The sequence below is a fragment of the Sardina pilchardus genome, chromosome 4 (assembly GCF_963854185.1).
Source record: "Sardina pilchardus chromosome 4, fSarPil1.1, whole genome shotgun sequence".
NCBI classification, from domain to species: Eukaryota; Metazoa; Chordata; class Actinopteri; order Clupeiformes; family Clupeidae; genus Sardina; species Sardina pilchardus.
In genome coordinates, this window is record NC_084997.1 from 3078323 (window position 1) to 3090400 (window position 12078).

The 12078-nt window shown below is 40.4% G+C and overlaps 1 protein-coding gene across 4 annotated transcripts in view; it reads right to left on the reverse strand.

Annotated features, from left to right (window-relative positions):
- tsc22d1 (TSC22 domain family, member 1) overlaps window positions 1–12078 on the reverse strand; it is a 44174-nt gene that overhangs the window by 6431 nt on the left and 25665 nt on the right. The window contains exon 1 of one of the 4 annotated variants that reach the window (XM_062533743.1): window positions 4901–4986. The exons of the other annotated variants lie outside the window; for them this stretch is intronic. Coding sequence (XP_062389727.1) covers window positions 4901–4986 — 86 coding nt within the window. Of the gene's footprint in view, window positions 1–4900; window positions 4987–12078 lie in introns of those variants that run through there. 4 annotated transcript variants of the gene reach the window in all.

A 12078-nucleotide genomic window follows, 5' to 3' on the forward strand; every position in this document is an offset into this window, starting at 1 on the left:
TAAAGCATGGCCAATGACAACTTCCTATGATCACTACAGAATTCATGACCAGTTACCAAAAGGGTGCTAACATGACCCAAGTTTCTACTTAGTAACCATAAACATGAATTAAGTTTAGCCATTTTCAGTCCAGACTGCTGATACCTACTGGGAAATGATATGGTATGGCCACGTGGTGGCGATCTGAATAGTTTAGGTTCAAATGTATGACAACCTTGGACGAACAATACAGGCGAAGGTAGCTGCACTCTCTGAGTGCTTTTCTAGCTTATATATTGTGACTGTTGTTTATTGTTAACACATCTGGTAATTAATGGAAAGAAGACCGATCAAATGGTGAAGATGTGGGATATACTGTAACTGCGTGTTTCAGGCAGACTAATCCGTGTGTCTGAGTAGCAAATATAGATCACTTATCCTCATTAAATGTAACAGAACACTAAATGTAGCCAAAACCTTAGTAAGCAGCTCAAAGTACATAAGCTCTTCCGGTGTTCTTTGATGGAAAGTGGATTTAGAAAATTACAGAGCCCAAATATACCTTCAGTGTCAATGATGACCTGACCTCAGTACAAAATGTCTGTGAGACATTTAGGTAAGAGGGATAACTATATTGTGTGGCGGAATAACAATGGGAGCACTTAGACTCGGCGCAGTAATATCCTCACGCCAAAGTGAAACTGAAAGTGCAAGAGTGAGGATATTACTGCGCCACACAATATACTGTAGTTATCCCTCTTACCTGCTTAGAAATGCACCACGTTTTATTTTGTCTCACCATACTTGGTCGTGTGACTACTCGTGTAACTTCTCTATTAATAGGGAAAACATGGAGGTGTTTGGTCGCTTCTAACTTCATCGTTGTATGGATCCTAATGAATGAACTGGGCTAGCTAAATGCTATTAAAGTTGAGCCGTGCGCCAGAACCAGTGAGTGCACACATTGAAACATGAGAGGTATGTCAACTTGTCTTAGTTAAGGGAATAACGTAGTTTAATATGAAAAAAACAGTGAAGTGTTCCTTTAAGAGCATTGTGTCACGACTTTCCAAATGACCTTTTGTTTAGCATTAATAATGATAAACATGATATTAAGTTGGTATAAACAACCTTCATTCCTTTGGAAATAGAAGCATGCCATGGCCTACTGGTTAGGGCTTGGAGCTTGTAACCAGAGGTTCGATCCCCGCCCAGTGCACGGCTTAAGTGCCCTTAAGCAAGGCACCTACCCCTCACTGCTCCCCGAGCGCCGCTGTATGAAGGCTGCTCACTGCTCCGGGTTAGTGTGTTCACCTCACTGTGTGTTCACTGTGTGCTGTGTGTGTTCACTAATTCATGGATGAGATAAATGCAGAGACCAAATTCCTTGTGTACGCAAGTATACATGGCCAATAAGCCTGATTGTTTTCATTTATTTGTAATGACAAGATGCTAGCTAGACATTTTCTGTTTGCAATTAAAAGGGATATAGCCTGATAGCCACCTAGCTATCTGAGTGAAATATGTTTCAAGTCAAGTCAAGACAAGTCATTTTATTTGTATAGGGCATTTAAAGGGCGCTCTAGTGAAATTAAATTGAAATTGAAATTGAAAACTATGCAGGATTGGCGATTTCATCACCGCTTTCGCTTTCGCTTTTAATTTTCTGTCGTTTTATGCTTGCATATTTCTCTACAGTGCTACCCCTACAGCTTTAGCGTGTATACAGTGCCTATAGAAAGTCATCATACCCTTTTGAAATAGTTACTTTTTTTGTCTTACAGCCTGAAATCAAAACCCATTTTAAAAAAAATCTTTTCCAGTTTTATTAACAAATTTAGCTGTACAACATCAAAATAATGAAAAAAAAGTAAACAGTTCTGAAAATTAATAAAAAATGAAAAACTAGAATAACAGGGTTGGAAAAGTCATCATACCCCTGACTTAATACTTTGTAAAGCTTCCTTTTGCTTTCATTACAGCCATCAATCTGTTTGGATATGTCTCTATTATAGCTTTGCACACCTAGATAGGGGAATATTTGCCCAATTTTCCGTAAAATGTTAAAATTTACTCAAATTCTATAGGGAATGGCGATGGACTGCTCTCTTCAAGTCAATCCACATATTTTCTATAGGATTTAAGTCAGGGCTCTGACTTTGCCACTCAAGGATATTCACCATCCTATCCTTAAGCCACTGCTTTGTTCTTTTGGCAGTATGTTTAGGATTATTGTCGTGTTGGAAGGCGAATGACCTCCCCATCCTCAGCTGTCTAGGAGAGGGACGCAGGTTTTCCTTAAGAATGTGGGTGTACTTGGCAGCATCCATTTTCCCTTCTATCCTGACCAATTGCCCAGTTCCCGCTGAAAAGAAACATCCCCACAACATAATGTTGCCCCCACCATGCTTCACACTAGGTATGGTGTGTTTTGGGTGGTGTACTGTGTTGGTTTTCGCCAAACATTGCGCTTGGAGTTCAGTGCAAAAACACATCTGGAATATTCTGCTACCATGTGGAAAAAGCTTATATGGTCAGATGAGACCAAGATCGAACTTTTTGGAGACTAAGATTGAAGTTTTTGGACTGAGCTCCAGGCGCTAACCAAACACAGTATACACACCCAAACACACCCAAAACACACCATACCTACTTTGAAGCATGGTGGGGGCAACATTATGTTTTGGGGATGTTTCTCTTCAGCGGGGACTGGGCAATTGGTCAGGATAGAAGGGAAAACGGATGCTGCCAAGTACACCAAAATTCTTGAGGAAAACCTGCGTCCCTCTCCTAAACAGCTGAGGATGGGGAGGTCATTCGCCTTCCAACACGACAAAAATCCTAAACATACTGCCAAAAGAACAAAGCAGTGGCTTAAGGATAGGATGGTGAATATCCTTGAGTGGCAAAGTCAGAGCCCTGACTTAAATCCTATAGAAAATATGTGGATTGACTTGAAGAGAGCAGTCCATCGCCATTCCCTACAGAATTTGACTAAATTTGAACAATTCTGCACGGAAAATTGGGCAAATATTCCCCTGTCTAGGTGTGCAAAGCTATAATAGAGACATATCCAAACAGATTGATGGCTGTAATGAAAGCAAAAGGAAGCTTGACAAAGTATTAAGTCAGGGGTATGATGACTTTTCCAACCCTGTTATTCTAGTTTTTAATTTTTTATTAATTTTCAGAACTGTTGACTTTTGTTTCATTGTTTTGATGTTGTACAGCTACATTTGTAAATAAAACTGGAAAAGATTTTTTTTAAAATGGGTTTTGATTTCAGGCTGTAAGACAAAAAAAGGAACTATTTCAAAAGGGTATGATAACTTTCTATAGGCACTGTATTTTACAAAACTCCTCAATCGGTCAGTCTGCTGTGCCTTCTCATGAGACTTCACATGACACTTCCTGGAGTAGACCATGGGTGCGTGCCCGAGGGCTCCTGAAATTGCAAGCATGGTTCTACCGCTACAGACCACTAGGGCGGCCGAAAAAAAAACAGTAATGACTCATTTAATCATATATAACAGTATGGAACAAATTGATTAACTGAAAAACGTTGCATAGTTTACCTTTAAGATGCACAGAGTGCAGCACAGAGTGCAGCACAGAGTGCAACCCAAAGTGCTCCACACTCAAAACACTGACACGTGAGACAAAAGATGCCGGACAGAGCAGAGTAATCGCCAGCATACCCATAACACCAAGACATAAACAAACATTAACAAAATAACAAATGATACACAAGACAAAAGATGCTGGACAGAGCAGCATAATCGCCAGCATACCCATGACACACAAGACATACAACAAATGAAATTAACAAATAGGGTCATTCCACCTCAATTCAACAAATGACTTCTGCTTGACCATTTCAGAATTGCTTCAAAATTTTACCACCTAAAGAGTAACCATTTAAACTAACTTATACATGTGAAATCTATAGGTAGCAATCATTATTATACAGAAAATGTTAAGTCTTAAGCTTGAACACTTTTTGAGATAATGACAGCTGAACTTTACTGAAGATTTAGATGAGGGCGCAAATGTGCCACAAATCAGAAGGGGGGTACAATGTTCAAAAATGTTTTTCTCTGGATGTACTAGGTAAACCAAGCTAATATTTTGGCTAAATTAGTAAGTGGGCTTGCTGCAAGGCAAAACATATAAATTATAGTGCCCCCTCTATCTCTTCTTGGTGCCCTACACACAGTGTGTGATGGGTGTGGTGGTAGCGATGGCAAACTGGCCTTGTCAAACAACCAAATCAACACATCATTCTCAACCACCACTAAACAAAGGCTGCTGCACAATGTACAGTGATGAATTCCAGCCAAACTTTTATGGGAGATGAAATCCCTGTTACAGTTACAATGACATCAAGTTGGATGCAACAGCATGTGGGCTTGCAGAACTGTCCACCATCTGAACATGAATCAGTCTTGTTAAAGTCCCAGCTCTCAGAGCCATTAGATGGTGATGACCTAGATGATCCAGATCTTGACCATAACAGGACCTTGACTACAACATTGAGTGTAGCTCCTGAACATATCACCCTCAACATGCTACACTAATAGAAGTTCAATACCAAGGGGCCCTGTACTGTACACGTTTAGGGCATACATTTGAGAAATACTGTTTGTTTGTCCATGAATGAACAGAAGCAATCCAACTCAAATACCATCAACGAAACATTCAAGTAATTACTATAGTTTCTTACAAAGCTTGAACAAAAACTGCGTGGAGTAGCCTAGTTCATTGATAAAAGATTTTAGGAAGTGTCCATTCATGAGGAGAGCAAACACTTGAAACAGGTCGCACATAACATGACTACCCATCAACCAACCAATCTATCTACTATCTATTTCTCTACATTTTGACAAGCTTAGCTTACTTTAGCTTACTTAAGCCACTTTACCTTTTCAAATGCTGTTCCAGTTCCCAGAACAATAGCTCCATGGCCATTTCGTCTCGGCCTTGCACTTGGAAAAATGTTTCTCTCATTGATGTGTCAATCAACCCCACTTCGGAAATAGAATTTATTCCTCTTTTTCTCCACAAGGCTTACTCAAACACTCATGTAGACACACACAAACAAATGCCTTCTCCTTGTAGTGTGACATGGAGAAGAGATCAGAGAGAGAATGGGGGTAAAAGCAAACAAGGCTGTCTCTGCCTTTGTGCGTCTTACAGGCAGATTCGCTTCAGATTGACTGAAAACAAGAGCAAGGCAAGCTGTGATGTCATACAGCTCCTGCGGTCATGTGACCTGCTAGTTACATAAACCATCAACAGAGATTAAAATCTTCCCACTGATCTTTCTCCTTTTCTTTAACCAGAGGTTGAAACAAAGCTGTTGTCGAATCCATTTCTGTGCCCCTCCAAAACTGCCCTGTCACTCCCCTTGACCCTCTCCATCCCCTTTATCCACTCCTCTCCCTGAGGCATAGCAGCACAATTCTTTCCCACTTTGTTCCCTGCATTGGGGTGGTGTCGGAGTGTGGAGCAATGAGCCTCTGCACTTGAGCCTGGACTTATCTTGTCACTTCTCATCAGTCCTGTGGGCCAGTGTAGGGCTTAGCAAGGCTGCAACCAATGAAGCACACTCATGTCTCTATCAGATTTGGGTGGCCTGCTGAGGAAAACAATATATCTACTGACAAAGGGAGGGTGTTCCACCTCTTCAAATACACTGGGCAACCAGGGATTTTATCCAGTCTTACAGATGGGGGTCTCTGCACGGCTTCGTGTGTCTAGTCCTCAGTAAACAACCATAACTCCACTTTCATCTGACACTGAGAAATCCTGTTTTTTTTCCCTCCTGGTGCTGCCAAGTGGAATGGTGCCTAGGCATAACATGTAGGCAAAAGTACTGCGAACAAATTGAACAGTCACCCAGAAATCTTCATTTAGCTTACTAGATTCCATATTAGTCTGTTTTCACCCTCAGAGGGCAGAGCCACAGATGCACACAAATCAACTCAGCACCTCAGTCAAGTATTCAATTTTGGCTAGCTGGTGCGACATCACATTTGATAAGCTGATTAGACACGTCTCCATTGTACCAGGAATGAATCCAGTCCTCTAAAAGATGTACTGAAGAGATTAATTACGGAGTCGGTTGAAAGAACAGTGTACTATACGTATCTCTAATGGGTCCTAATACTGTAAATAAATACCAGGTTTATAGACATTGTCAATCATCCCATTCATAGACCTCTCCATGTTGCCTCTCTGCATGAGAGCATGCCTTTTGGCCAACTGGGCTGACAGCAGCAAGTTGCACAACAGAACCCCATCCTGCATTCTCCAGCTCACACTCACGTGTGGCACACAACCAGCAGAAAAGAGAGGACAGCCTCAGCAGGATTCTGCACACATAGCACTGGGAGAAGAGAGTCCACAAGTTTGCAAATTTGGGCCCATTGGCAGAAACTTGCCACTTCACTTGCAACAGTTCTAAAAAGTCATCAAAACATAAGCAAATCATTAGCAGGTCCTTATTACTGATGCTACAATTGAACTGTGTCTACACAGAGATACTGGGATAATCTCCCCCACTGATACAGGCAACCTTCAAAGGGTTATAAAGAATATTGCCATGGTAACTAAATTGTGTGATTTGATACCATGCCATTGCAATTTACTTGTACCGAGATTCAAATTTGACATAGCATACTGCAAGTGATCAAAATTACACTAATATAGAGAGCTTTGGTTTGCCCTCTGTAAATGCATTGATGAATGTTCCAGAAAATGATGTTACATAATTGTACAGAGAATGAGCACAAAAGGGCATCAGGAATGAGTAATGTGCAGTGAAACCTGGCTTTAGTGGGATTAGCCTCCCCAAAAAAGCCATTCAGAAGTGAGACACACACTCACACACAAGCATACCTCTCCCCCCATTACATGCACACAAAAAACAGAGAGTGCTTCTTGCAAGAATGGCAAGGAGCTACAGGATATCTTGATTTACCAATGCAATGTTACCAAAGCAATCTTTCACATGTTGTCCTTAAATCAAGTTTTACACAAAGTGTGAAAATATCTTTGTTCAATTGTAATGTTTTCTTATTTGAGGACCTGACCAGGGGCCTCATTTATAAAACGTTGCGCAGGGTGTACGCCAGAAGATGGCGTGCGCTCAAAACTCAGAAAGTGCGTGCGCACAGAAATATTCTGATTTATAAAACCGTGCGCACGCATGTTCCACGGCAATTTCCCTTTATAAATCAAGCTCTACTCTACATTTGCGGCACCTGTGCGTACCTCAAGACACAACCATAACTGCTTATAAATGTTCAGCGAAACGCCCTAAATGAATATTGATGTCTGTGGACAACATGCCAAAAACAGCGGGAAAGACAAAAAACGCAACTTCATTGACTGTTTCTGGGTTCATAAATGGCGTGAGCAGCCACCCTTTCAGCGGATATCCACTGTCACCTACAACATAACTTGAATGAGTAAAGGGTGAATGTTAAGAAATGGTCGAAAAATTGTTACAAATTCTTTTAGGATTTACACACAGGATTTAAAGAGGAATAATGCAGGATTGGCGATTTCATCTCTGGTTTCGGTTTCGTTTTTCGTTTTCGCTCGTTTTATGCTTGCATATTTCTCTGCAGAGCTTCCCCGACAGCTTTAGCGTGTATATTTATACATATATAGGCTATATATAAATATATAAATTGCAAGCGTGGTTCTTCTTGTTCCTTTCGCGTCTCTGACTTCCAGATGTAAACAGCAGACGATCGTTTATCAGAAAGTTGCAAGGTTGTAATAGCGGAGAGGGACACTAGGGGCGGGAGGAAATGTGACTGTTTTCGATAAAACTGTTCAGTCAAGCAAAACAACGATTTCTAAGCGATTTTATGACTATGAAAAAGTTGCAGAGGGTCTCTTTAAACACGATTCGGCCGCACCTACAGTAGAAGCCACCATCGCGCACAGCTCCAGCATTCAGTCTGCGCCCAACGCTGCTACAGTATGTCTCAATATGAATCAGGCCAACATTTGTGAGCAACATGTCCGTGTCACATAATATAACTTGGACATTGAGGGAATGAAAATGCTTCCTGTTAACAAAGGCACATTTATTTTCACTCGGTGCTCTTATAGCAATATGATTACAGTCAATAGCACGGATCACATTTGGGAAATTAGACTTTGCTGCGTTTTTATTTGCCTGTTCACCGTGTAAGGAAAGTTGATGTAGTTTGGTGATGAAGTAGTTACACCTCCTAACACGTCTGGCAAAATTCGGCTGAAGGTTGGCTATCCCAGTCTGGTCAGCCAGTTCTCGATTCAGCCAGTGGCAAGAAAGCCGATGCAAGTCAGCACTTACTGTATATAGCCTACCATTTACAAGCTAACAAGCAACATGTTTGAGCCTTGATGTATTATTGACAAATAACAAAACATGCATGAAAGCCATAAGTGGATAATTAACAAAACATACATAGGCATAGCCTGCATGTCTTTCTCGCATCAAATAAGATGGAATTTTTGACGGGCGCACGACACAACAATCAACCACGTTTTAGATTTTAAACAGGATTAGGCAGTTATGTCATTGATGCGCGTCATTGCGCGATGTTATGCTTGTGTTAAACTTCAATTATTGAACAAATTTCGGGTCGTTGTACCTGTTTCCTCCTGAGGTCGCAGTTTCTGCTTTTCCCTTTTTTGTGCGTACGCATGGGTCAGAGCTTGCGTGGAGGTGCGCACATTTTCCCGTCAAGTTCACTTTTTATAAATAATAAAGCTTGCGTAGAACGAGGTGTACGCATTCTTTTGTGCGTACGCATCGTTTATAAATGAGGCCCCTGGGCTACTGACATCCAAGCTCAGGTTAAAAAGGCCAGACAACAAATGTTCCACTTAAGACAACTAATTGAATAACCATTGCATGCTTCTACTTAAATGCCCTCCTTTTATGATAATGATAATACCACTGTTGCTTGAACTTTTTATTTTTTTGCCATACATTTCTCCAGAAAAGTCAGATATCCCTTACTTTTTGTGAGTAGCGTACATATATCAGCCAATGCAAGAACAGAGCCACTAAAATAATAAAGGACTCCACCCATCCCAGTATGCCTGTTCAGTTTGTTGAAGTCAGGCAAGCATTTCTGAAGTTTGATGGCCAAAATTAAAGGTATACTATGCAGGATTGGCGATTTCATCGCCGGTTTCGCTTTCACTTTTCATTTTCGCTCGTTTTATGCTTGCATATTTCTCTGCAGAGCTTCCTCTACAGCTTTAGCGTGTATATTTGACAAAACTCCTCAATCGGTCAGTCTGCCGTGCCTTTTCATGAGACTTTACATGACACTTCCTTGAGTAGAGCATGGGTGCGTGCCCGGTGTCTCCTGAAGTTGCAAGTGTGGTTTTACCGCTACAGACCACTAGAGCGGCCAAAAAAAAACACTGTTCGACCGGTAATGACTAATTTAATCATATATAACAGTATGGAACGAATTGATTAACTGAAAAACGTTGCATAGTATACCTTTAAGACTAAGACTGCTCTAATGAACTCTATCCCATTTTAATAACATTATTATGTATTATGTATTATGCATTATTATTATTATTATTATATTTGTGTCACTTCATTATTTTATTTCGTGAACTCAAGAACATTACACAAACAGGAAAAAAACATGCATGCACCTAGCCTGGGTTTCCCATACTGCCTTGCACGGTGATTTCTTTCACGCTGCTAAGGCAGTCTGGAAACTAAGGCCCCCATTTTCGCCTGATGTTGGTGGCCAATCACAGAACAGGGGAGAAAGCAAGACCATGATGAGCTATGCAGAGACGCATTTGATTGACATCCGTGGCGCCCAATGAACGGATCTGGGCATTTTTTCAAATAGGAGAAAATGAATGTCTGGTTGCCAGACCACGTCTCATTTGTGAAGTGGGAGGCGTTAGCCAGGCTAGCATGCACCTGCAACCATTCCTCTTTACAGAATGGACCTCTTTAGAGTCAATGCATATGTTGCCTCACATTGGGGGTTTGGTGGCAGTAAACTGTTGGTCCTGTAAAACAAAACTGAAAAATAATCAATTTGGATGATATTTAATCTCCCCAGAGGTAAGACAAGCTATACTAATGAAATGAACGCATCTCCAGAAATGGACTTTCAGACTGAAATTTCAAGATGGTATTATGGCTGCAGTTATTGAAATTTTATTATTGAAATATTGGTCTATTCAATATCTGTAGCAATAATGCCATCTTGAAATTTCACAGTCTGAAAGCCGCCCATTCTACTTTTTCTGGAGATGCGTTCAACTAATTAGTATACAGTGCCTATAGAAAGTCATCATACCCTTTTGAAATAGTTACTTTTTTTGTATTACAGCCTGAAATGAAAACCCATTTTTTAAAAAAATCTTTTCCAGTTTTATTGACAAATTTAGCTGTACAACATCAAAATAATGAAAAAAAAGTCAACAGTTCTGAAAATTAATAAAAAAATTAAAAACTAGAATAACAGGGTTGGAAAAGTCATCATACCCCTGACTTAATACTTTGTAAAGCTTCCTTTTGCTTTCATTACAGCCATCAATCTGTTTGGACATGTCTCTATTATAGCTTTGCACACCTAGACAGGGGAATATTTGCCCAATTTTCCGTACAGAAATGTTAAAATTTAGTCAAATTCTGTAGGGAATGGTGATGGACTGCTCTCTTCAAGTCAATCCACATATTTTCTATAGGATTTAAGTCAGGGCTCTGACTTTGCCACTCAAGGATATTCACCATCCTATCCTTAAGCCACTGCTTTGTTCTTTTGGCAGTATGTTTAGGATTATTGTTGTGTTGGAAGGCGAATGACCTCCCCATCCTCAGCTGTCTAGGAGAGGAACGCAGGTTTTCCTTAAGAATGTGGGTGTACTTGGCAGCATCCATTTTCCCTTCTATCCTGACCAATTGCCCAGTTCCTGCTGAAAAGAAACATCCCCACAACATAATGTTGCCCCCACCATGCTTCACACTAGGTATGGTGTGTTTTGGGTGGTGTACTGTGTTGGTTTTCGCCAAACATTGCGCTTGGAGTTCAGTGCAAAAACACATCTGGAATATTCTGCTACCATGTGGAAAAAGCTTATATGGTCAGATGAGACTAAGATCGAACTTTTTGGAGACTAAGATTGAAGTTTTTGGACTGAGCTCCAGGCGCTAACCAAACACAGTATACACACCCAAACACACCCAAAACACACCATACCTACTTTGAAGCATGGTGGGGGCAACATTATGTTTTGGGGATGTTTCTCTTCAGCGGGGACTGGGCAATTGGTCAGGATAGAAGGGAAAATGGATGCTGCCAAGTACACCAAAATTCTTGAGGAAAACCTGCGTCCCTCTCCTAAACACCTGAGGATGGGGAGGTCATTCGCCTTCCAACACGACAAAAATCCTAAACATACTGCCAAAAGAACAAAGCAGTGGCTTAAGGATAGGATGGTGAATATCCTTGAGTGGCAAAGTCAGAGCCCTGACTTAAATTCTATAGAAAATATGTGGATTGACTTGAAGAGAGCAGTCCATCGCCATTCCCCACAGAATTTGACTACATTTTAACATTTCTGCAGGGAAAATTGGGCAAATATTCCCCTATCTAGGTGTGCAAAGCTATAATAGAGACATATCCAAACAGATTGATGGCTGTAATGAAAGCAAAAGGAAGCTTTACAAAGTATTAAGTCAGGGGTATGATGACTTTTCCAACCCTGTTATTCTAGTTTTTAATTTTTTATTAATTTTCAGAACTGTTGACTTTTTTTTCATTATTTTGATGTTGTACAGCTACATTTGTAAATAAAACTGGAAAAGATTTTTTTTTAAAATGGGTTTTGATTTCAGGCTGTAAGACAAAAAAAGTAACTATTTCAAAAGGGTATGATAACTTTCTATAGGCACTGTAGCTTGTCTCTGTAATGGGGAGATGAAATATCATCCAAATTTATTATTTTTCAGTTTTGTGTTACAATAATACCAGCAAAACTACAATAAAGTCACCTCTTAATTACTTTTTCTAAGACAGCTTAAACACGTGTAGAAAGACCATTTGC